At 37.6% G+C, this 26,995-nt stretch overlaps 1 protein-coding gene across 1 annotated transcript; it reads left to right on the top strand.

Annotated features, from left to right (window-relative positions):
* Positions 1-342: 342 nt before the first annotated feature.
* Positions 343-25,247, top strand: greb1 (growth regulating estrogen receptor binding 1). The gene is made up of 32 exons (XM_084097302.1): positions 343-525; positions 7,064-7,223; positions 7,408-7,512; positions 7,680-7,856; positions 8,220-8,402; positions 9,157-9,279; positions 9,888-10,007; positions 10,722-10,844; positions 11,996-12,118; positions 12,420-12,605; positions 12,853-13,203; positions 13,902-14,030; positions 14,114-14,215; positions 14,312-14,509; positions 15,365-15,545; positions 15,638-15,821; positions 15,925-16,061; positions 16,886-17,234; positions 17,356-17,471; positions 18,075-18,280; positions 19,120-19,595; positions 19,677-19,779; positions 20,185-20,340; positions 20,451-20,590; positions 20,712-20,873; positions 21,075-21,279; positions 21,369-21,531; positions 21,999-22,217; positions 22,309-22,444; positions 22,545-22,745; positions 24,350-24,488; positions 24,588-25,247. Exons 2-32 carry the CDS (start codon positions 7,067-7,069, stop codon positions 24,749-24,751), a joined length of 5,514 nt encoding a protein of 1,837 aa, XP_083953428.1. The 5' UTR covers positions 343-525; positions 7,064-7,066; the 3' UTR covers positions 24,752-25,247.
* The last annotated feature ends 1,748 nt before the right edge of the window (positions 25,248-26,995 follow it).

Here is a 26,995-nt window from a genome sequence, read left to right on the forward strand (position 1 = left end):
ACAGCACAACAGTTTGATTGTCATTGATTTTGGATTTACTTAGTCCTCACCAGCCCTTAGGAAAAGTACATATGGTTTTACCACAGTAACCACATTGAGACAACGCATTTGTGAACTGCACTTTTTTTCTTTTCTTTTTTTACTTAGGCTATATGATAAAAAGCAGCAACTTACCTGGCGTTTAAATTACACTTGACAGACAGTTTCCCAAAATCCCGCTCAAGCGGAGAAGTTGGGTGATACCATTTCTACAGGGAATGAAGGGGCGAAATCATCTCAGAAGACGATGAAGAGACGATACCATCACACAAGGAGGGAGGGGTGTCCTGTTCGCTGAAAAAAAAGAAAAATAAAATCATCACATGCGGCCGCCGGCCAGGGGCATTTTCACAGCAGGGCTGACCCGACCCGACCGCTCGTGCTCAGCGGAGGCGGATGAATCGCGCATCTCGGAGATGTACATGAACAGTCCGATCCCATTCAATTTCCCCTGGAATATCTGAGTGCTTTCCCAGTCAATTAACGGTAAGTTTGTGTTTGCTTTTAGTGTGTTGCGCTTATTCCATTACCTGATCTATAGTAAATATAGGAAAGCATGCTGTTGTTGCCATCCATAGCCTACTCTGATCCCATCACATTTCTAATGAAAATCATGTCATAGTAAGACTTTATATTTTTATAAAGACTACAAAGACTTTTGACTACAAGTATTTTTTGTTATAATCTTTTAACTTACAACTAATATTACTTATAACATAACTTTTTGATCGATAAATGAAGTAATTTTCGATAGTCAACATATTTATTTGAATTAAATTATTATTATTCTCATTGATTAATTATGAAATGCAAAGATAAAACACACTGTCACTATTATTTGACCATCTGTAATGTAATTAGGCCTAATAATCAACACGAATGTTTTGAAAAGTTAATGGCAAAATATTGTCATTGATTTGCAGTAGATTTTATTAAATGTAAGGACATGTTGACAGTGCTAACTAACCTGTTGCACAGAAATTTAAATCCCTGTGTCACACTGACCATAATGTTATTGATTTTATTTCTGACTGCAAGACTGTTCTAGCTCATGTGGAACTTTGTAATGATTATTTTACATTAAACATTTTGTTTTGCATTTTTTAACTCTAAACAGTGTCTAATAAAATTACAAATAACTACTGAAAGAATCAGGAATTTATTGCTATCCTTATCCCATATGAATAGTATGCTCTGTTCATATTGTGAAAGAGTAGAATGTTTAAATGTATACTCTGATTTACTGGATTTCCCTCCATTTCCCATGTAGACAACACAAACAGACAGTTTATCTCTTCTTTTCACTCAAGGACATTGCCTCTTGCTTTCACAGTGGCTGCGTCTGAAATCGCATATGAGTAGGCATTTTTTTTCAATGAGTAACTACACAATCGCTAAAAAAGTACACTTTATATAGTATGGATGTATGATGTATCTGGGCGTACTACATTCGCCATGTTGTCATTATCATGTGACCTACCAGCGTCAGTTACGTCGCTTCACTGCCATTCATAAATCTTCTCCCGTAGCCTCATGGGATAAAAAAATGGCAAAAAAAACAATATTTATGAAGGAAAATCCACGCTTGCAGTAAGGTTTGAGAGCTGAGGCTGCAAAACAAGTGTGCTTGCATTATGAAGAATTAATATGTCATTTATCACTCTCTCAGTTGTGTCTGATCAAGCTGACATATTGAATTTGACTGATCTTTTAATAATAATGTAGTCGTATGGCCATTTTCCCTGATTGATTTGAGTAGATTTAGCATGTCTACATTAGATAGCCTGTGTCTTAGGAGTTTTGCTTCATTGAATTATTCATTGTTTCATTTATGTATATTTTCATTATTATTTTCACTCATAATTCTGATATATGAAGCTTTCTTATACTTGATTGGTAGATTGTTTCAGTATGATGTTGATCCTATTTTTAGTTTTACACAAAAGCCAGCCGATCTCATGAGGTGGTGATTCTGTATACATTTGTGCAATGGGATTTATATGATTTTAATGATTTATGAAATATGATTTTTATTTTATTTTTTAAGTAAGCATAAAGGTCCACCTCTAACCCCACCCTGAAACCTAACCGTCTGTGGTGCATTACGAAACCGGACAAATTAGATTGCACAAATTCATACGAATTAGCCACCATTTCGCCAAAACGTAAAAATAGTTACAAATTGCCATGAGAGTGTGTTGCAAAAGCCACTCCACAACCACTGGGAGGAAAACTAACTCAGCCCTTTGGACGGAGACAGCCTTTCTTCCTCACAAGAAAACAAAAGCCTTTTCAGCCTGCAAAAGTGCAAACTTTCTGTCAGACTGAAGTAGTAACTATAGAAATTGGTAACAAGAGCCTCAGGTGATTTGAACAAAGGATATCTTGAAACTCAGGACTGAACTCTTACTTCAGCTGTCAAAAGATGACATATATCTGTTATTAAGACACAATTATAGGAAAGGACAGCTTCTTTTTGGTGGGAACAGCTGGTGTTTGGACTGTGTTAAGCAATGTTCACAACGTTCACGGCCAGAAGGGTATTTTCTGCACGTATCGCAGCAGACTGTGTTTAGTTAGTAGGACTGATGCCATTGGTGGAAGTGTAATGATACTTATTTAGGACGGGTAGTGTGTACAGATCCTGTGAATGTGACACTCAGTCCATCACTAGATAATAAGCATCATGCTTTGATACTTACAAGATATCTTCATTTTAATCCAGTATTATATGCTTCTTTCTGATGAAAATGAACAAATTATTCCCGCAGTATCCCAAAACGCCTTCAGACTGGACAAAAAGACCTGTCTGAATGCAACTGGCCATCCTTGAAATGTGATCTCTCGCAGGGGTCCAGGGGTCAAAGGCTAAAGGTGATGAGAAGAATGAAGCGGTGCTATCTGACTGCCCTTCTCAGCCTCTTTGTGTCCATTGAGCCTCTGGCTGGACCATGCCTGAGCACATCAAAGCACTGGCCAAACATTGTTTGCCAGCCCTGACCTTTGACCTGTTGCTATGCGGCGAGCTTTACGCAGGAGTCTGTGTGTGTGTGTGCTGGTAGAGTGAGACAGTGGGCAGAGGCGAAGCAGAAACCTGCTGTGTCACCCACTCCCTGATCTATAATAACGTTCAATGAGTTTCCTCTCTCTGTTTCAGACTCTTCTACTAGTCGTCTGCTCGGTTTCATTGTATGTGAGAAGCATGGAATGACCCCTGCCCCCACTTACACATACAACTCCCAAGGCTAAAGTCTTAAAAGCCGTCCAACCCCTTCTTCCATCCTCTTTAGAGAAGAAATAAGTAGTGAAAGTAGCACTTTCTTTCTGTTTCAGATGCCAATTTTTAGGGTTACTTGTGCCTTTGTAAGAACTAGCCTATGTGTATCTCCTCACCTGAACTGCAATTTTCAATTTTGAGTTTTCTGGAATAGTTAGACTTTGTAACTGTTTGAAAAGTGAAATGTTTGGCTGAAATTCTAAAACAACCCCTAATGGAAAAACTTTAAGTTTAGGGTCAGTGAGATTTTAGTTTTCTAAATGTTTTTGAAAGAAGTCTCTTATGCTCAACAAGGCTGCCTTACAATTTAAAATAACCATTTACTATTTTAATATATTTTAAAATTTATATTTTAGTAATTTAAATTATTTCTGTGATAGCAAAGCTGAATTTTTAGCAGCCATTGCTCCAGTCTTCAGTGTCACATGATCCTTTATAAATCATTCTAATATGCTGATTTTAAACATTTCTTCTTATCAGTGTTAAATACAGTTGTGATGCTTAACATTTTTGTAAAAAATGTGATTGTGTTTTCAGGATTCTTTGATAAACAGGACGTGCAAAAGAACAGCATTTATTTGCAATATAGATGTTTTGTAACATTATAAATGTCTTTACTGTTACTTTTGATCAGTTACTTTTAACGTCACTTGTATACACACGGAAGTATATATATATATATTGATGTCCAATGGTTGGTTTTCTTGGGTCGGTGAGTCGGTGACTCTGTGTGTTAAACCTGATGGTGTTTGTTGGGCCAGTGTGAATCAGTTTTAATATAAAATTGAGGGGACAAATGTGCCTCAGCTGTGATATTTTCTAGCTAATTCTTCAGCACTTGAAGTGCTGTGTAAGAGTGTCAGAAAGACGTGTAGGTAAGACAGACAGGCTGATAGAGAGGATTGTCGGTAAGAGAGAAGGCCATAAACAGAGACACAATAGTTGGGTGATGGGAGGGGGGGAGTCCGGGAAAGATGAAAGACCTCGTCACCTCCCTGTAAGGAAGCTCTGTCCGGGAGGATGGGGCTGTTGAACGTTCTCGCTGCTATCACGTCTTGCTCTTTTATCTCCTCGACTATCTGCAGAGCCTGTCTGCGTTAGCATTTGTTTATTTAACTGCCATTTCTCCCCCTCAGAACAAATGCTAATATGTTGTTGAGGGGCAATAGCACAGCTCCTGACTAGCTACAAAAGAAAGAAAGAAAAAGTCCAAAAAAAGTTTTTGCCATGTGATACGAAAGATTCTGGCTAGCAACATTATGGGAGCATGTGAATTTCACTTTCTGGTTATATAAAAGTTTTATGGTGGTACTGGTTGATGTTTATATGACGTGTCTGGTCTTCTTCATTGTTTTAGGGTGTTACTGTGTTGTGAATTCCCAGTGTGTGGGATGTGTGCTGAGTCTAGGAACATATGGCAGAGAGCATTTAAAGGCGAGGGGATTATGTCCAAGGGGCTTTTTTTCTGCCCCAGAGCTTTTTTCATTAGTGGCTTGTGTTGCCATTCACATGGTTGGGCAAAACAGATTTGTTGGTGTCCTATACCTACATATAAATAAAAGCAGACATAAAAGGAATAGTTCTACAGAATATCAAAAAGTCTTCATTTACTGCCCATAAGAATACAAAAACTGATATTTTGAAGACATTTCTGGTCGTCCTTTTCAATGTAATTGCAATGAATCAGGACTGACGCTTCCAAGTTTCAAAAAAGGTTTCAAACACAATAAAAAGTGGTCCATACAACTAATAGTCTTCATGACTTTTGAAGTCATACAATAATATTGTGTTTAACAGACTGAAATTTAAGTCATTACTTACTGATATAATCTCTTCCAGTGAGCTGTTAACTATTGTGACTGATTCAAGTGAGTGAGTTGAACGTGCGAACCAGGGCCGCGTTTCCCAAAATCATTGTCAGTCTGATAATGTGTGGTGTGGTCACATTTACCATTGCTCTGTGAAATTTCGTGGACGAAATTGCAGTCATTTCAATAAGAAATCAACGCAATCTGAGTTTCACGTGAGGGCTAAAACGTTTCCCACACAGGTTTCACTTGTGTTCAAGTTGGTGAACCAACAGAAAACTGCTTGGTTTGAAAGTGACAACTGTGTGAGTGATTCTTCATGCATCGCTACACTATTGACAGTGGACAATGGCCAGAATTTCACTAATGTTACCACACCTTAAATAGATTGTAGAAATCATTGGCACCAATTGTCTTGAAATTTAGCCCAGATCAGTCTGATTTGTGAACTAGTCTTTCAAACCAGATTTGTGAACTTAATTCATCAAAAAGATCTGACTGAAAATATCAATTTGTCAGTGTTAAACAAAAGCTAGGGCATATGCCAAGACTTTCCATAACTTTCAGTCTGTTCCTCACTCAGTGTTCTAATAAAAAGAGTAAATCTCTAAAATACATTATTCATCCTGTGAGCGCAGCCTTTCACAGTTTCCAACTTTGTGTTTACTGTTAGAGGTAGATCAATCTCCATCTCTCTCTCTCTCGTTCACTCTCTCTGTCAGTCTGGGTCAGGACACCCTGACATTGGCTCATGGTGACTTTATGAGGTTGCAAATTGGACACCCTACAAAAATCCACTATCCATGGTGAAACTGGCTCTCTTCACAGCCTGTTGTAAATGATTTGAGCTCAGTCTTGTTCTGTGCAAATCATATTTCCTGATCATGGAGAGAGGCTGATTGCCTGATGAGTCACTGCCATTAAATCAGCTAAAATGTGTTTGTGTGCAGTTAAAATCACATGTAACCTCAAATAACCTCTGTGTTACAGTTGTTTGCTTTCTTGCAGAGTTCTCAAATTAAACTGTAGTTTTGGTATTTGCAGGTGTGTTGTTTCCCATACACAAAAGAAATATATTTGAAATATATTTTCAGGATATATTTTGGAATATATGCAAATATTTGAAATTGGCCCAATAAATATATTTCATACTTATATTTATATATTTCATACTTATATTTCAGAATATATTTCAATGTATTTTTTTCTGTATGGGTCCCCAAAAGTGTCAAAAATATATGTGGCATATATTCCAAATACATTGAAATATATTCTGAAATATAACAAAAATATATGAAATATAAGTATGAAATATATTTATTGGGCCAATTTCAAATATTTGCATATATTCCAAAATATATCCTGAAAATATATTTCAAATATATTTATTTTGTGTATGGGTTTACTGGGTATAGTACAATATATTTTTTGACTGGCCCCACCTCACAAAACTATTAATTTTGTTTTTATATGACTTTTTTATAATAAATTCCAGGAAAAAAAATCAGAAAATCAGGAAAAAAAAAATACATTTTTATACAAATTTAAAAATGAATGTTTTTTTTCTTCTGATTTTCAGATTTTTTTTTTTCTGGAAATTTATATATATAAATATATATATATTATTGCAGTAAAAATGCATTCCTTGATTTAAAAAAGAAATAAATACAATTATAATTATATATATATATATATATATATATATATATATATATATATATATATATATATATATATATATATATTATAATAATTATTATTATTTATTTAATTTTTTTTTAAATCAAGGAATGCATTTTTACTGCAATAATGTCACTATGACGACTATACATTTTATTAACACTTTTATAGAAAATGATGGCATACATTTTTTGTTTGTAATTTTTCTTAAGTAGCCATTTCAATTTTTGTATAACAAATTCTCTCCATTCTATTAAAGGTCATGGGGAATTCGTATACAGGACACCTTCAGAGCACACGGTTTGAGGAAGTGCTTCACAACTCCATAGAGGCGTCACTGCGCTCCAACACAGTGGTGCCCAGACCTGTGTTCTCTCAGCTGTACCTGGAGGCAGAGCAAAGGCCTTCTTCTCATGAAGGTGAGCATTTACTCAGTCTTCTGTGGTATCACACTCTTTAGAATGCATCTCTTTGATGTTTTGAGTATCTTATACTTCTCCTAACCAGACATGCGGTTTATTTTAACCCATGTTTATTTAATATCAGTTAGTTAGTTGGTTATTTTATTGTATCTAAAATATATATTATTTTTTTTCCCAACAGGTCGAATAGATGAGGAAGATGACGAAGAGGATGGCTCAGATTCAAACAGCCCTCCAATCCCATTTCAGATGAAGCCTCCACCAGAAGGATCCTGTACTACAGATGGTTAGATCATATAGGCCATGTGTAACAGAGCAGATCTTTAGTGACTATTTAAGCCATAAGTCAGTACATTTATAGCCATTCAGACTATTGATGGATGATCAGTGATTCCGCACATTCATAGAGTCACTGTGTCCTGATACAGTGGTGACCAGACTTCTGCATTTCAGGGTTCTGTCAGGCGGGCAAAGACCTTCGGCTGTCATCCATGGCCACTGAGTCTTTGGAAGTCCCTCCTGGATTTCTGCTCGTCGGCGCAAAATCTCCAAGTGTGCCTGATCACATTCTGGTGTGTGCGGTGGACCTGCGCTTTCTCCCTGATGAATGTGGACGTAATGCACTTTTAGGTAAGACACACTGAACCTGATGAACCAGAATCTGAATACCCTGCATTGGAAAGCCCTGACTTAGGTCAGGGTACCCCAACCTAGGAGTCGGCGGAGCCACATTTTCATTTGACATAGAGACATTTTTAGGTCTTTAATTTGGTTTTCCATGGCACTCAACTCAGCTCAGCACCCTCGCCCCCAGAGATGGTTTGTGGCTATGGAAACTGGGCACTCAGCTGGGTACTGTCTATACTATGTCTCTATCTTAGAGAACTGATTTTGGTCCTCAAGGAAGATCCTTTGGTCCTCTAGACCACATCTGTGCACTCGAAGACATCCACAAAAAAAGCAGATATTCACCGGATGTCTTGTCTGTTATAGGTTTCTCAGGGAACTGCATGGGCTGTGGAGAAAAAAGCTTCCGCTACTTCACTGAGTTTGCCAACCACATCAACCTGAAGCTCACCACGCAGCCTAAGAAGCAGAAGCACTTAAAGTACCACCTGCTCAGAAATGCACAGGGAATTCTGGTTAAGGGACCACCAATCTGCTGGAAAAGGATAGGTAAGATTGAACCAAAATGATTAGACGATGAAGGTATCATTCTACACTTTTTGGTAATCATGTTGAATGGCATCTTATTTTATGGCATCTTATGAATTATTGACAACCAGTGATTTGCAGGACGGTTAACTTGACCCTGTTCAGCATACTGGGTCACCCTGACCCACTCACCAGTGCTTGCCGTCTCAGTCTGACAGTCCAAATGGCCTGCACTTCTAGTTGAGCTCACTGCTACCATGGTGACACGTCAACATTGGGCCAAAGAGCTTTGGCAGTGTGTGCGCATATTCAGAGATTTATTTTTAAAAAGAATGCCTAAATGAGTGTAATGGCCTGTTCACACACAGGACAATAACTATAACGATAACTATAGCTATATTCTAATTCTATGAAAATAGGAAAGTCCCACTGATCTATATAATGACATAATATATATAATACAGTATATATTTATAATGTCATTCTATATAGATCAGTGGAAAGTCCACACCACAGCTACACAGAGGAACAAAGTCGTTGGAATTTTCCAGCTGATGAACAAAAAAAGCCAATGGCAGCAAATCAGAATTCATCCGACTTTAAAAAGCTTGAGCTTTTAAAGTGGCGAATGACATAACTGCGACACACGCTTATAATAAATGGAATGTTATAGCAAACTATATGTTTATATTTTCTAAACAAAATGTGAGTGGCACAAAAGTTGCATGTGGTTTCTAGGGTTTTCCTAGAATTTGTTTTCTCATGTTATGTGCAGACAGCCGAATGAGACATGCAGTCGGTAATGTAGCTGCTGGACCAGAGGAACAATCAGGACTTGGACCCTCTGAACTGCTTCCCAATTCAGCACACACAGTCTTGAACACAATTAACCACACAGGTAGGAAACACAGGGTGTTCAGATAGAACAAGTTTGCATAGGGGTTCAGCCCCCAATGATGGTATGATTTAAATAAAAATAATTATATATTGTTTGTATATTAGGGTAGGAATGAACAATACAGTAGGTTATACACTTCCTATAAAGTCAAGCCCTGAATATTTAATTAATTTCTAATAATTTTAAATAACCAGCTAGTATTCATTAAGAATATAAACAAACTTTATATAACTGAAATTGTCTAGATTGGCAATATGTGGGTAAAATATTTTCTAAATATAAATATATTTTTCAATGCATATATTGTTTTAGACACTATTATTTTTTAGGATCTACATTTATCATTTTCATTCATGGAGATAACATGGAAAATGTGCCATGCTTAAGTGGAAAACTGGTGGAAACAAACACATGAAAATGACATGTATTTTCGCATGTTTTGCTTTTTGATTTATGCTAAAATTAATATTATAGCAAATTTGAGCAATTTTATTGCACATAAGTATGAAATATAGCAGGAGTAGGCATAGGCATTATTGAACTGTCTGTCTCATTGCTAGATTCATAATTTTTAAAATGATATATTTTACCCTGTCCCCATCACACAGATCTTAACACTCATCTCCATATATCTGAGGGCTCCCCTCCCATAACCAACGGCAGTCATATTCCTGGACCGCCACAGCCTGGAATAGTGGCCAGTGGCCCTGGAAGGCCCACAGTAATAGGTAATCCTGCCGTCGCTATCCAGGAGTCACTAATCACTCAGTGTTTATATTTAAAGCTTGGATCAGAGAAAAAGGAAACCTCAATTTTACAGGGGCGGTCCCTAGACGAATCCTCCCTTTAGACTTCACACCTCTAATGAAAGAAAGCCCCCCTTTTGAAATGTTTAAATGCTTTAAAAAGAGGCAGCTGTATTGTCTAGGCCTTTTCCTCCTCCTCTTTTGTTGTTGGTGTCTGTCATTATTCAGCATTTGGGGCTGTAAAAGATCCCTCTCTTTTCTTTCAGCACTCTCTAACTATCACCTCCATAAAGTGGTGCTGTAAAGTCTCTTCCCTGCTCTCTCCTGCTCTCTGTCTGCATTGTAAAATGTGAGACTTCCTTCCTGATGCTTTGGTTTTCATTAGGATTTAACACATCTACCCTTTTTTTCTGTTTCTCTTTGCATATCCGCTCTTGTTTACAGTCTGGTTAATGTGTAACATAATAGTCACTTCCTACGACACCAAGACCCACTTTTAAAGCGAATTTACATTCCATTGCTTTTAGAATAACAAGAAAAAAGGAAAGTTTGTCAAGGTAAACTTTGATGTAAGCTTGGCAAATACTTGTCTGAAAGTTTAAAAAAGGTTTTAATAGCCTTGAAATTAAAACATTATATAGCAGTGATAGATTTGTTAGTCATATTGACTACTGACCAGTTGTGCTGCTTTTTAAGGCTCCATGGTAAATTCTGGGCCTCCCAAGAAGAGACACAAGGGATGGTCCCCAGAATCCTCTGTTCCTACAGAAGTCACCCCCAGACTTGCTCCCAACACCACGACTAATGGCACCAAATCAGGTAGACACACTTATATCTCTACTGACATAGAATTCACTGCCCTCATTTACTGCTTCTTGTGTTGTGAACAAATCTGTCTTTCTGAAAAAGAGTGCATATATAGGATTTTGGGACAGCTTAGCCCAGAGTCATGGTGGGTGTGGGGGATGAATATATATATATATAGATAGATAGATAGATAGATAGATAGATAGATAGATAGATAGATAGATAGATAGATAGATATACATATATAGTGCCCTGTAAGATCATTAAAAGATCAGTGGGCAGTAGTATTTGGGTTTCATTCAGACACAATATTTCTGCTTCTACATTTGCAACATATTATTCACCAGGGAAAATTTTGAAATGAAGAAATACCAAGTTGAGAGATCTAATATAGTTGTTTTTTCTTGTAATTGTGTAAGAAGCCTATTGTTTGCTATGAAATTAGCCATTTACTCTGATATAGAAATAAAATAAATATGTAATATTATAAAGCATTAGGAGGCCTTATGGCTAGGCGTTTTAAGGCTAGAGAAAAAATAATAATTTTGTGCCCAAAATGTGATGTGATCTGACTGCAGCACAGGCTCTGCCAAATAAGGCTTTTTAATTATAGCTATTATAGGCTTTATAAATCTTCAACTGATTTTCTTAGGAGAGCACTAGGAGTAAAAACTTTTTTCAAAGCAGTATTCAAAAAAAATATATATATTTATATATTTGAGCAAAAACTATGCTCAAATTGGGTGCTCGACAAAAAAAAAAAAAAAAAAACTAGTTACTGAGTGTGAGTACACTATTATTATTTTTTGGAGCCTTGGTGTGCCGATTTTTTTCAGTTTTTTTCAGGAGTTAATAAATTAGTTTGAATTTCACACACCTCATAACCGTGTTATTTTACTCTAGCCCAGTGGAGACTGAGACACCGCTGCTGAGCTCTTCATATTTGCAATACCTTTCACGGTGTGACCAAACTCATGTCTTTTATATCACAAAAATGTGATCTGCAAGTTGACAGATCATGTATCGAACAAAAGAAAATGATTGTCAGTTTGTTCCAGAATTGGAGCATCCCTAGAAACTAAAGGCTTTTTTGCAAGACAAGTGAGTGTTGATGCACTATTACATCTATAAACTATATCAAGTGTGGATGTGTTTGTCTTCAGCTGACAGCGGGGCATCTGGGTGTTTATCTATGGGGTCCTCTCTGCCCCTTGGCCCAGGGGAGTCTGTCACAGTGCCTGATCACCTACTCCAGACTTGTGGACTACGGCCTGTCATTTTTAAAGGTAAGATTTCTAAATGTTCTTGTTCTTGCATTCTGGTGACAAACTTTTTTTGCTGACCCTATTTACAATAACAGCAGTTTCTGTTACTAATATTTATAAAATGACATTACAAAATAGAAAAAATGACATATTTCCAATATTAAAAATATTGGAAATGTTTATATACTTGCAGAAGAAACAAAAATAATGGTTTGTGCCTGTTTTGTCTACCGTGTGATATGAGCAGTGTCCGATAGCGGTTCCCACCACTTTATCTTGGGCCAGCTGTTCAGTTACACCTTGTTTGTGCTTTTGTCTGTAGGGCACGGGACACTGCCACATTTGTGTGGGAACCTCGGGGACGTGCTTGTGAGTGGCCTGCTGCAGAAATGCTATCGCAGTTCCCAAAACCTCCCACGCGTCTACGAGCAGTACGGCACTGCTCCCATTCAGCCCATCTCCACTGAGATGCTGATCCTGCTGACTGTCTACTATCTAGTGCAGCTTGGTGAGAACAACAGTATTTCAGTGCGCATGTATACATGCACATTTCACACAGTCTGTTTATGTACAATAGTAAACTTTGATTCCAGGAACCCCCCAATATGAGTCCCTTCCTAAAATATATGCATGTATAAAGATCAGTTTGTACTGTTTAAGAAAAAGCACGAAAGCCGTAATGTTAGATGTATGAAGCTGAAGAGAACCCTTTTCAGCAGTATTTGTAAGTGTATCTGTCTATCATGTTACAACAGCACCTGACCAGGCTCCTCTGATGGAAGACTTGGAGCAGATCTTCATGCGTTCCTGGCGTGAGTCACACCTGACGGAGATCCGGCAGTATCAGCAGACACATGCACAGTTTCCACCTCCTCTTCCCTGCCTCGCACAGCCCCTCACTCCCTCTCAGCTCCCCTGGCTGGCCAAACTGGCCACCAGCTCATGCGGGGAAGGAGTTCTGGTGCTGGACACAGCGCCCTCTCTGGCCGAGGCGCTGGAGGACACCTTTCACAGACTGGTGGATGGCAGATTGAGCCACACCAATTATGTGGTGATCATCTGCATGAACAGGAGCCAGGAAATAGAGTCATGTGTGGTGGTGACGGGTATGTAGGTTACAAATATCCAAATAATAATGCTAGATTTTCATCAAGAATATCACTAGAAATATATCAGTACCATATCAACCATTCGAAATTGTTATCTGTATTGATATTGGATATTTATTTGTGCATGTTTATTTCCTCTGTTTTTACATTTAGATTACCTTTGCTATAATTTAACGCATACTTTAAGTTACTTTTAAAAAAACTAAAATAATTTAATAACACCGTTAAATCTTTAACAAATTTAAATAAATACTATATATAAATAATGCTAAAATAACAACGGCTTATAGTTAAAAACTACAGCTATCAACGTAATACAATAATTGTGATTAATCTCATGATTTTTTTAGAAAGCATAACAAAGCAGTAAGCTAAACATTATCATATTTAATATCTAAAGTGTATTACTTTATCACTGCTAAGAAAAAATGTGTGTTTAAATTCTTTTTTTTACACTGTACATTTTAATGTTTAGATGCCTAAACTCACTTATAGCATTTAAAACAACTGATTTTATTTATTTATATTACTACTAACAAATACTATAGAATTATGGTTTTCGGTCTAAACATGAACACATTTTTTTAACTGCGTCGGTCAGAATTTAATAACCATTTGTGATGAGCATGTAGAATGTAAAATGAAAATGAATTGAAAGTGGATTATAATTTTATAATATCTATGTTTTCACACAGGGAAGCATCAGACTCGTGCTCTAGCTGAGAGTCTTCTCTCTCCCAGTGATTGTGTGAGAGAGATCGTCCATGAACTGTCTTCTGGGATGGCAGCAGAGCTGGGGTCCTATTTCAGTTCTTTGGGTCCAGGTAAAACCTCTGGTTTGATACACAGTTCTCACCGCTGCAGTTTCCTCATTCAGTGTTTAATGCACCTCTTTACCACTTATCAGATGGAGATGTGGAGGCTTTGCTGGAGAAAGCCAGTCCTGAGAACACCTCCCAGTATTCTGGTATAGAACCATCAGGAGACAGTCCTAAACCCAAGTGTGCCGGTGAGACTGACTTTAGAGTATTCAAGTATAAATTTATTGCAATAAATACCTTCAGCGTAAGGTGTGTTAACACGTTTAACACTTATTTTTCGATAGAATTCTCCGTAGAGTGGCACGAGATTCGGCCCGTTCAGCTTGCTGTGGCACGGAAGCTGCTCTCGCACGTTTGTGCCATCGCTGATTCCAGCACACAGAACCTGGACCTCGGTTCCTTCGACAAGGTTGAGTTCTTAATCTGCGTTCCGCCCTCTGAGGTCACCTTTCATCAAGTCGTCCTTCACCTGTGGAACTCAGGTAGAGTACCGCCACTCATCATCCTTGACTCTCTACTGCACCCTTACAAAAATGTCATTTTATCAAGTAAACTTAAGTATTATTTTCAATGACACTTTGTGTTAAGTAAACTAAATCAGTGTACTAATAGTTTACTTACAAGTGTACTATTTCAGTCCCTCTTGGGACTAAATTGGCCCACTTTTTAGTTTATAAAAGTATACTTTTAAGTGTAACAGTAGTAACCTTTGAGTACACAATTTATATCTAAGTTTTACATATGGTTACTCTTAGTTTACTAGTTATAAACTTCTAGTCCACTTTTTAATTTACGAAAGTACACTTTTAAGTATACTTTACAGTAAACTACTAGTTTAATAGTATTTATACTGCAAGTTCTTTAAGTGAAGTTAACATACTTATAACTTAGTTTATTTTTACACTTTAAGGTAAAGCCAAGAATAGAATACTTGACTGAAGTATTTCGAGTAAAAGTACAAAAAATTTTTTTTAGGCCAAATATACTTTTCTGTATACTTGCCAGTATAAGCCAAGTATACTTAAGTATAATTTTGTTAAGTATATCTCTGATTATGAGTACATACCATGTAAATTAAAAGTATACTCTATTATTTTTTGTTTAAAAGAAGTATACAAATAGCACACTTGGAAAAAACTTTTTTTTCTTTTTTTTTATGTATCACAGATACAGAGCAATTTTATTTCTCGTTTTGACATATTTCCCTTTTAAAACAGGAAGTTAAAGGTCTTTAACTTTTTTAAATAGGCAATTTTTGTCACAGACTTGGATAAATCCCATTGAGGTATTATATTAATATTGCAGATAGATCTCACTTCCTGCTGTTGTATTTCCAGGGGTGTTACGGGAGTTAGGGCTGAACCAAGACTGCTTCTCACTGAAGGAAGCGGAGCAGTACGTGGTAAAGCTGAACCAGAGTGCAGTAGGAAAGATCAACAGCCTCATTCAGAAATCCAAGATGAACCCCTACACGCTCTTCATACTGGTGCATGATCATGCACACTGGGACATCAGCAGGTATAAGACCTCACATGATTCTCCTTGAACCTTAGTACCCTCTTTGCTTGGCTGTTGGTGGAACAGTCTCTGTATCTTTATTCTTATGACAGTGGGCAGTGCAGTGGAGGAGACTCCAACTTAGGACTAGTGGATGGTCTGTTGAACTGCAGGCAGATTCGAGATGCTCCCAACATCCTGACGCTCCATGTGACTTCATTCCCCTTCACCTTGCAGACTCAGTACACACGCATCAGCCCTTACAATGAGATCCACTGGCCCTCTGGATTCAATAAAGTAAGAACACCACATACTATCTATTTAAACCAGTAAGTTAAGCTCCTGGAATCGCTCTTAGAGGTTCTCTTTTTGATTTTGTCTCCCTGTTTTTCTCACTTAGGATGTGGATCTTTACCATGAGAAGACAAAGTACTTTGGCGTATCTGAGCTGCTGGAGACGACCCGCTCTGGGAGTGGCCTTCCTCTTCTACGATATGACAGTTCGTTTGAGAGCATGGCTGCTGCTCTGGAGGACAGGTTTGTTTTCAGTGTTACTTTTAACATTACAGCTATTAATTAATGAATAGTTTATATACTTCGGTGCATATACGCTATGGTTCAAAAATATATGGTCAGTAAGATTTAAATTAATACTTTTATTCAGCAAGGACGCATTCAATTGATCAAAAGTGACCGTAAAATAACATTTATAATGTTACAAAAGATTTATATTTCAACTTTATATTTGAACTTGCTATTCAACAAAAAATCTTGAGGAAAATTGTATCATAGTAGCCTGGAAATCTGGAAATCCAGGAAATCCTGGAAATCCAGACCCAAATCTGAAAGATTAAGGGTCTGGCATCGAGTAATGAAAATCGCCCAACTCGAGGGGCGGCACCAAGCATGCATTTGAAAATCTCACTGCACGCAATTGGATAACACTACGACCAATCACTGCTGTCATCATCTGTTTAGCTCGCCTCTGGCCCGCCTATATCAGATACATCGATGTGATTGGTGCAGCTCGGCTACAAAGGCATAGTTGAGCATCATTACTCAATGCCAGAGTAACTCAAATTCAAATTGTGCTCTCGCGAGAACTCTGGATTTCCAGGGCACCAAATCAGCATTTTAGAATGATTTCTGAAGGATCATGTGACACTGAAGACCGGAGTAATTGCTGCTGAAAATTTGCCAAAATTGTAATAACATTTCACAAAATTACAGTTTTTACTGTATTTTTGATCAACTAAAAATATATATCATAAGAGATTTCTAAAACTTACCGACCCCAAACTTGCCTCCACATTCACCATGTATGATGTTTTGTATGAACTCCTCTCCTTACTTCTCCTCAGGTTCCCAAAACTACACAGTGCAGTGATTCGCACCCATGTGCTGATCCAGCATTACTCTCTGGCCCTGATGGCAACAGCGGGCGGCCAGGCTTTACAGGCTTTGCAGAAGCACATCTCAGTGGAGACTCTGGAGATGGTGCAGTGCCTTCTCAACACATCCCAGCGGTGTCCCAGCCATCACGGTCACATGCTGCTCTTGCGGATCCCCTCACCGGCTCTCGCTGCCTTCGCTCACCAGCGCTTGTGCCATGTCCGCAACAGACTCGGCCTCCACAAGCAGTTTGAGATCATCCTAGGGGATCCATGCTCTGCTCTCACTGTAGGAAATCACTTCCTGGACCAACTGAGGGTATTTACTTTTTAATCTTTGTTTTTTTTATATAGAAATAAAATATTGTGTCATTTATTCCTGGTGTATTTGTACTGATATCCCTAAATCATGGATCATTTTGCTCTTTAAATGTCTCTAGGTATGGCTGAAGATCTTAGACCCAGACTGGGCTCCTCGGACATATCTAGAGCTGGAGGCTTTACCCTGTATCCTCATCTTAACCGGCATGGATCCACTTGGAGAGTCTTTACCCAGGTAAAACACTCATATTAACTTGCTTATTTTAGTTTTTTGTAAAATTCTAGAAATTACAGGCATGTATCCAGCTGTTAAATATGTTATTTTTTATTGTATTTCATATAACAAAAACTACCATCCTTTAAGAGTAGTTGTTCAGTGAATCATGAAATGGGCCTTTTAAAGCTTTCTAATCTATTTTGTCTGCCCAAATAAAGGTTTAGTGAATGTGTACAGAGGTCAGGATGACCTCAGAAAAATAATTACCTGTGGCAATTTGAGGCCACTTTCAAAATCGTTTCGATAAATTCATTGTTGTGTTGTCCCAATTTGATATATTTATTTTACTAGCACAGGCTATTGGAGTTTTATTATATTCATAATGTCAGGCAGAGTTCAGCTAAATATTGCTATAATGTAGAGCGTATGTAGAGTAAAACTTGCATGGAAGTTTAAGTGATTAGATTTGAGAGCCAAATTTGAGAGAATTGAATTGTTTTGAGGTTGTTGTTTTTTTCAGTGGATCATTCAGAGTTTTAGGATAGGAATAGTTCTTAAAACAATAGCTTTACTTTCATGGTTTGTACTTACCTCTCACCCATGTTGTTCCTTTGTCCCCAGATCTCTGAAGTACTGTGACCTGCGTGTTATCAGCCTCTGGTCTCTGCAGCGCACCACTCTAGAGCAGGAGCTGGGATTGGCCGCGTACCTACTGAAGACAAAACAAGACGCCCAGCATGGGCCCCACGCACCCAGCGACCTTTCTGAGAGTGACCCTGAAAAACTCAGCAGCACTGACAATGAGGAGGAAGAAGTTGTGGTGGATGGTCAGTATTGCAAAGCCAGAAAACATGGAAGTTTATTCTAAACTGAACATAAACCATTTCGTTATGAGTACGTGCACAATTTATACACTAAATTAAAAAGGACATTTTCATGGTCAAGGGCAGGCACACCACAGCTACCCCAAACATGCATATAGTCAGAGAAAAAGAATATCAAGCCGTTAGACAGCTCAGCCTCATGCCGTCTGTGTTTTAACACGGTCTTCAGCACAGTTTTTAGGAGGAAGAGGATTCTCTTCCAAGACTCCAGCATCTCCTCATTGTAAGTCTCATCATGTAAGAGGAAATGGAGATTAACCACCTCAATGATTGCATGTCTACCACACAGGTAGAACTGTTTCTTTCTTCGGGGACATTACAAAAAATTCAAAACATGTGATCTGTATTTATCTAAAATGTATTTTAAAATTAAAATCAAAGGATAACTTTTTAACCAGATTTTGATTGTTACAGTGTCGGTAGTGTATGCAAATAAACAATGTGTTACCTGCACCCAGATATCCCTGTTTATTTGTCGGCAAAAGTAACACTTTGGGTTGTACAAAAAGTGCTTGTAATTTTACTGCAACTCCAAAAACATCCTGTAAAAAATGATACATTGTTTCCTGATAATAACTGATAAACTGATCAAATAAACTGATATCCCGAGAGGAATGCCTAATGTCACTTTTATACTAATAAAGTTTAGGACATGGGACAGTGATCTGTGGTTTTGCTTTCGGAATGGTTCCCAAAACTGCTGAATTCAAAGGTTTTTACTTGCAGCATGTATTTTGAGGGATTCTCTCACACTGACCTTACCTCTCTCTGGTGGTCTATAGTAAACAACGATCTCCCTAGACTGGGTAACCAGGCCTCCCCAGCTGGATCCCAACACCCAAAGTCTGACTGGACTCCTTTGGATCCAGAAAAGCAGCCCAACCAGAGGCGGCAATCCAAATCCACCTCGTCCGGCTCTTCGTCCTCGCGGGGCTCTCCTCTACGGCAGAACTGCTCCTGGGCGTGCAATCTCAGCCGTCCGCCTGTAGTGCTGCTCCCTAAGGCTGTCTACGACCTCATCACCACTGTGGATTCCAGTGGCCTGCCCAAGTCCACTTCCTTCCTCCCTCACTCTTCGGTAGAGTGGGCCAGCTCCTTTAGACCCCTCCTCAGTAAGATGATGACCTGCACCGAGCAGTCGCTGTATTATCGCCAGTGGACGGTCCCTAAACCCTACCACATGGACAGCAGTAACCGAGCTGAAGGACGCACTGATAACTTCCACCCACGAAAGCTGCTGCTAAGTGGGCCACCACAGGTAAACGAGGGTCTGGAACACTGGGTGACAGTTTCAGTATAAGACTGGTGGGATAAAATGGCTATTGTTGTGCATGTTCAGGTGGGGAAGACTGGGGCGTATCTGCAGTTCCTGGGTATTCTCTCTCGTATGCTGATCAGACTGATGGAGGTGGACATCTACGATGAGGAGGACATCAACTGCAGTAAGTATTAGGGATGGAAATAAAAAGGAATCTCCAATCAGGAGTTTGATTCACTGAAAAGAATTGGCTCATAAGTGTTCAGGAAACTGCTGTTGGGTCTTGATTCATTGAGAAGAACAGACTCCTAAGAATCATTAATTCGTAAATCGGATTACTCTGGTCGTGCTCCTGTATATGTTTTTGAATTACTAAAAAGAACTGACTCATAAAGAGTAATTCATTCAAGAATCAGATGTTTCATACTGTGTTTCGAACCATTAATAAACCTTATTGTAAAACATTTTTTATAAATTTGTGAATTGAATTCACTGAATTCCTTTTATTCAAATCCTCAAGCACTGAAGTCTTTGATCTCTCTTGGTGTCCTATAGGTATCAGTGAAATAATGAATATTTTTTTCTCCAGAGTGCGAGACTGATTTGATGCGTTATCATCAGCCCGTTGCGTTGTGGCCCAACACAGACACTGTGCGAGGGATGCCCTTTGATTACACCATCCATGACCCTAAATATGAGGACATTAGCACTGTCTACTCACCAGACTTCACTCTGAATTCAGAGGGTGAGACCATCAAGACAATCATATGGTTTAGTTGAGCCCTGCTGTAGTAATTCTGACATTTAAGTAGGTTAGTATTATTAAAATGGTTTGTTTTGTCTTTACTGCTTTAGATGGACACTCCAGGAGGCAGGAAGACGTGTATCTACGCAGGCGAACGGCAAGGATAAAACTCTCTAAATACGCAGCATACAACACGTACCATCATTGTGAGCAGTGTCACCAGTATATGGGTTTCAATCCACAGTATCAGGTGAGTCCTATACACTTTATTGCACAGCTCTCTTGAATACTTGATTTTGATTCGTCAATGGAAGCATTGAGATTATGATCATGTCTGACTATATATTGGGACGTTGATTTTCTGTTTGTAGCTGTACGAGTCCACCCTGCATGCCTTTACCTTTTCTCATCTTCTACTGGGAAATGAAATCCAGCTCTACTTCATCATTCCCAAATCCAAAGAGCATCACTTCGCCTTCAGCCAGTCAGGAGGCCAGTTGGAGAGCATGAGACTGCCCCTTACTTCTGATTGGGTATGGACTAGTAGTCAATGACTAGTTGCCATGAGTGCATGATGAAAATGACATTTTCACTCCATAGTTTTGTTATACAACTAGTTTTGTAACTAGTAAATGTCTTCTAAAAGTTTTTAGTTAACTAAGCTTGACTAGTTCCAGACTATGTAATTGAGTAATTAAAAGAACAACAATTAAAGCTAGATTTGATGTTTGCAGAATCCAGATGCTATCAAAAGTCCAATTTTTACACCCACCACCGGTCGCCACGAGCACGGCCTGTTTAATCTGTATCATGCCATGGAAGGAGCCGCCCACCTGCACATTCTAGTGATTAAAGAGTATGAGATGGCCGTCTACAAGAAATACTGGCCCAACCATATAATGCTTGTCCTGCCCACTGTCTTTAATGGAGCTGGAATTGGTAACCACCAGTAGATTATCATCCTGTGTAATTGATCTGTTGATGTCAGTGAGTTTTTAATAAAGTTGCCTTCTCTCCCACATTCTCAGGAGCAGCTCATTTTCTAATTAAAGAGCTTTCCCATCATAACCTGGAGTTAGAGCGGAGCCGGAGAGTGGAGCATGGAAATCGGCCACCAGACGTCTGGCCCTTCATCATACTCGCGGATGATTCCTGTGTCATGTGGAACAGTGTCGATGTTGATCCAAAAAGGTGCTTAATTTTGTTTTAATTTACACTTTATTAATCTTACATATATTATTTATTGTTTTTATATGTAGTTTTTAGCTAGAAATTACACTTTATCAGCACAGTATTTTATTTATATATATATGGACTATAATATATTATTATTATTATTATTATTATTATTATTATTATTATTATTATTATTATTATATTTTTTTGTCTTTTTGAAATTGTGTTTTTAGTCATTTAGTCATTTTTAATTGTTCTAAATGACTTTTTAGGAGAATAATCTCTATTATTATTATTATTAATATTAATAATAATAAAAACAAAAAAATGAACTATGTTTAAAAGAAAAAAAAGTTTAATAAATGTATCCTGTCATCAAAAAAGACTGATGGAAATGAATGGGTCAGAAAGTATGGGAACAGAATTTTAATATTGGATTCATCCCTATTTTGTCTGAAGTAGTGTGTTTGTATGTTTTTCAGCGGTACCACAGGAACAGAAAGAAATGTTTCCTTGAAGCAGGTTCTTCAGCACATGGAGTCTTCTCCAGACATTACTCAATATGGCTTATGCGGGATGAGGAAGTGGTCTAGTCGTGTAGGTGGGGCCGGGCACAAAGAGCCCTTCTCGCGTGGACATCTACACGACTTTCTGCTACTTAATGTGGACCTCACACAGAATGTGCAGTACAACCAGAACCGGTGAGTTCTGAGAATGTCCAACTGATTTGTTTGGTTTTTCCTTCATTATTTACCAAATATTCACATCTTCCCCTCATTCTCTCCTCAATAGTTTCACATGTGATGATGTGGACTTCAACCTGCGTGCCCACAGTGCAGGACTCCTCATCTGCAGATTCAACAACTTCAGTGTGATGAAGAAGCAGATCGCCATTGGTGGATACGGTACCTTCATCATCAAGACTAAGGTAGTTTTCTAGCCAGCGTCCAAAACCATTTTACTGTATAATATATATGACAAAAACATTTCATGCAACTTCTTCTGATGTTCTTCTGAATTCTCCACAGATGACAGATGTCCCCACCACAATCCAGCCGTCTCAGTACATCTGTGCTCCAGACAGCAAGCACCTGTTCCTGGCCACACCAGCTCAGCTGCTGCTGGAGAAATACCTCCAGCACACCAGCCATCGCCTCTTCCCCCTCAGTGCCCAAAACTACAGCCACCCAGTCCTCTCTGTCGACTGCTACCTGAACCTCGGCCCAGAGGTACCTACTAATACCTGTACCTTTACAATAAAAAAAAAAAAAAATCCATAGTAGACTGATGTAGGGTTGCACAATTCATTGGAATAAAACCATAAAATTTAAAGTGGTCATGACTTGAGAAATCAAATTTGCCTTGATCTTTTGACAAATAAAGAGGTCTTTTTACCATTTAAACATCCTGCAAGTTTCATAGCTTAAAACGTCCTCATTATAAACAAAGCATTTATTTAATCAAGCTCCAAAAACGTCTCGTTTTGATATTGCTGCATCTACATACATTTGCATATGACTGCCTCCAGAGCAAGATATCGATGAATAATTATACATCATCGCACCATAGGCTCCGCCCACTGGCATTCAGTCGCTTAACAGCTAACATTTGCCTACACTGGATGTGACCGTCGCGTCAAAAGCAAATAGAACCCATTAAAATCACTGACGCTGTCTACACTGGATACAGTATACAGATGCGCATTCAGTTTCTGACATACTCCAAGGACTTGAGTCTGTCGACAACAGGACAATTAGAAGAGTTAAAGACGCATCCAGTTTAAACAGCTCGTTTGTGTCTCTGTACAGACTTCAGAAGGATCCCAGTGTCGGGAAATAAATGGATGGTTTATTTTAATGGCGTCCCGGATTGTGTCGGAGGATTATATGTTTGTTCAGAGCATTTTGTTTTGTAAACGATGCACAGACACAAACTTTTGTTGAAAGATGAAGCAGCCAACTGTATTGGATCTGACTGCAGCTGCATCGCAAAGCGTACAGTAAGTAAATGATTTCATAATGCTTTGCCTGTTAATGAAAACTTCATTAACATTATAAGTGAACCTCAAGGAATATATTAAAATAAAAAATCCATGTCATGACCCCTTTAAATAAATATATGCACTGCGTGTTTCAGATTGAGGCACTGTGTTAATGATCCAGTGTTTTCATTGTCTTAGAGTGGCTCAGTTCACAGTAACTCACGAAATGGCAACCATCTTCCCTAAATTTGTAATGAGAAGCACTTATAAACCTGCTGTTGCAACAAAAGAGCTCTCTGAGATTTTCCGGCAAAATAAAATGGTGGTTTAACGTTTGAAAATTAAGAAATGAAAACTTTTATTGTATTTTAAAATGAACGTATATAATTTCTTTCTTAAATATTTTTTTCTTAAATGTTATATTATTATTTTTTCTTAATTTTGTTTTACAGTACAATGTATATAAAATAGTAATATTTCTTAATTTTTTTCAAATATTTTCATTTAGTAATAATAATAATAAATATTATTATTATTATTTCTATTATTATTATTATTATGTCCTACAAATAAGCACAGCCCACTTGATTGTTTTTTTTTTTTATTACAATTGCAATTTATATCAGAAAAAAATATATAAAATATAAAAAAATATAAAAAATATAAATATTTTTTTTTAAATTGTGAAGCCCTAGACTGGTTGTGCCAGATGGTAACACCAACCATAGTACTTGAAGGAACTTCAAAGAGTATCATGGTGTGGCTGTTGTATCGCTACTGTGTGACCTATTCTGCACACTTCCACATGATTCTAAATAGACCTTTTGGTGGTTTATTTGTGTCCGTTCCCAGGTGACTGTTTGCTTTGTCAGCTCCAGACCTCACTCCATTAACTTCAGCACTACTGGACTGCTCTTCAGTGGCCTCCTCTTATACTTCTGTGATTCCTTTGTGTCTCCTGGATTCCTCAAAAAGTTCCAGTTCCTGAAAGGTAAAGATAATAGATGAATCTATTTGTCTGTCTATTCAGCACAAAAGAAAACACTGAGTGATTTTCTGTTTAAAAAGCATTTACTCTTTTCTGTTTCAGGGGCGACTCTGTGTGTGATCTGTCCTAACCGGAGCTCTCTACGTCAGACTGTAGTTCGCCTGGAACTGGAGGACGAATGGCGGTTTCGTCTCAGCGATGAGTTTCAGACTGCCAATGCCAAAGAGGACCAGCCTCTCTTTTTCCTCACAGGAAAACACATATGACTCTCAAAGCCCGAAGACTTAATCACTTTGGTCTTATCAACTGTCCTGTATGTATATATTAGTAGCTCTGTATATAATGCACTGGATGTGCTGTAAATGTCCTGCTTGCTTGCTGTTGGTGTTTATTCTCCTTTTAAGATCATACAGTAAAAGATTATTTTACATTGCATATGGAAGGAACTTCAAAGAGTATCATGTTGTCGCTGTTTAATCTTCTTTTACATCTTTATCATTGTTTAAAATGTATTTATTTACTGTGACCTTTCTGTGTTTTTTTTAAATCTTTCTATGTTTTATTGTTTGGTGTTTTAATTGTTGTTTTTTTCTATCAGTCGGATCTTTTTAACGTCAGCTTAATGCGGTTATGAAGTGTTAAAATAACAGATTGAAGTATTTTGTAGAAAAGAGTATTTTTGTAGCTGTGTTTGTCCAGTTCTGTGATGAATGTGGATGAGGGCGTAATGTCATTAAAGTACTTGTCATACATTTCAAATCACTATTGTCTCTGCTCAACATGTTTTTTCTGTTCCAAATTCTTTTGACGCTATACCACTGTCTGAACACTAGAGGGCAGAACAATCTTAAAAGTTTAAAAGGTGTTCTGTGGTAGAGATGCTAAAAAGCGAATTAATTTTTTTTATAAAGCTGAACGTTATGGTTTAACTGGCTCAGAAATCTAAGGTGTTCTTTATTAAAAATAAAAAGTATCAAATAATTTGATAATGTTTGTATATTGAGCTGCCATGATTCTTATGCATTGAATATGCCCGACAGAGGGCACTAAACCTCGTGGTCTCTGCATTGTGCAAGTAAACTGGTTATTCCAAGCCATTTCAAAATATGCTTGGAATATTGACATTGCAGTTCACAAATGTCAGTTGTCCGTGCCTCCACAAACTGATTTTATTAATCCTTTCATGCATGAATTAAGATAACCTAAGATCGTTTTTTTTTTTCTGCGTGTTTTTTTATTGCTCTTGGGGCAAGAAAAACAAGATCTGAACTTTTTTTTTTTACACATTTACGAGTAAAGTAACACATTACAAGTAAGCTGCATTACGTAATCAGATTACTTTTTTGATGTTACAAGTAACGCATTACAACTAGTAATGCATTGCATAATCAGATGGATGTTACGAGTAAAGTAACATTGCAAGTAACATGCATTATGTAATCAGATTACATGTTTGATGTAACAAGTAAAGAAATGCATTACAAGTAACATGCATTACATAATTAGATTACATTGTAAAGTAACAATACAAGTAACATGCATTACGTAATCAGATTACTTTTTGATGTAACGAGTAAGTGACGCATTGCTAGTATGTGCATTATGTAATCAGATTACATTTTTGATGTAAAGAGTAAAGCAATGCATTACAAGTAACATGCATTACATAACCAGATTACGTTTTTGATGTTACGAGTAAAGTAACATTACAAGTAACATGCATTATGTAATCAGATTACTTTTTTGATGTTACGAGTAAAGTAACACATTAAAAGTAAAACATTGCATAATCAGATTACTTTTTTGATGTTACGAGTAAAGTAACATTACAAGTAACATGCATTATGTAATCAGATTACTTTTTTGATGTTACGAGTAAAGTAACACATTAAAAGTAACATGCATTAAGTAATCAGATTACTTTTTGACATAACTGCAAATTTCCTTTTTACATTTAATACATTTATTTACAACCAAAAAAAGTTACTGCAGATCAAGTACAACAGTCACAGTAATATGTATGAATTGTAGATGAAATAGAGCTGCATGATGTCCAATTTTGTGGACAGATGAATACTCAGAATTTCCTCCCAATCTAAAATCACTACTTGGAAAATTTAACAAGATATGACTCCTTAGATGTTACTTGATGTTACAACATTTTATTTTTTTTACCTGCAAGTGTCTCCTAGGATATAATGAATTGATAGATATTCCGGAGCAGCTTGGCATTTCTGACATTTCTGGCCACTGGCCATCCACATACAATGGCTTGCCATGTGGTGGCAGTATATAGGATGATGCACTAGTGCCTATAGTGGTTGATGTGCAACTGTGCAATCAAAACCTATGCATACACAAGAAAATGGCTTTTTGAATAGCTGTCCACTGTAGTGACCTCTATGAAAAGTTTATTAGTAATACTCTGATAAATTCAGTTTCCATGACAACGCATCTGCTCAGTGGTATACTCTGTATGGCAGGACGGAAGAATTAATTACCTGCTAGGC

This window comes from Abramis brama (assembly GCF_963993115.1).
Source record: "Abramis brama genome assembly, chromosome: 21".
Lineage (NCBI taxonomy): Eukaryota > Metazoa > Chordata > Actinopteri > Cypriniformes > Leuciscidae > Abramis > Abramis brama.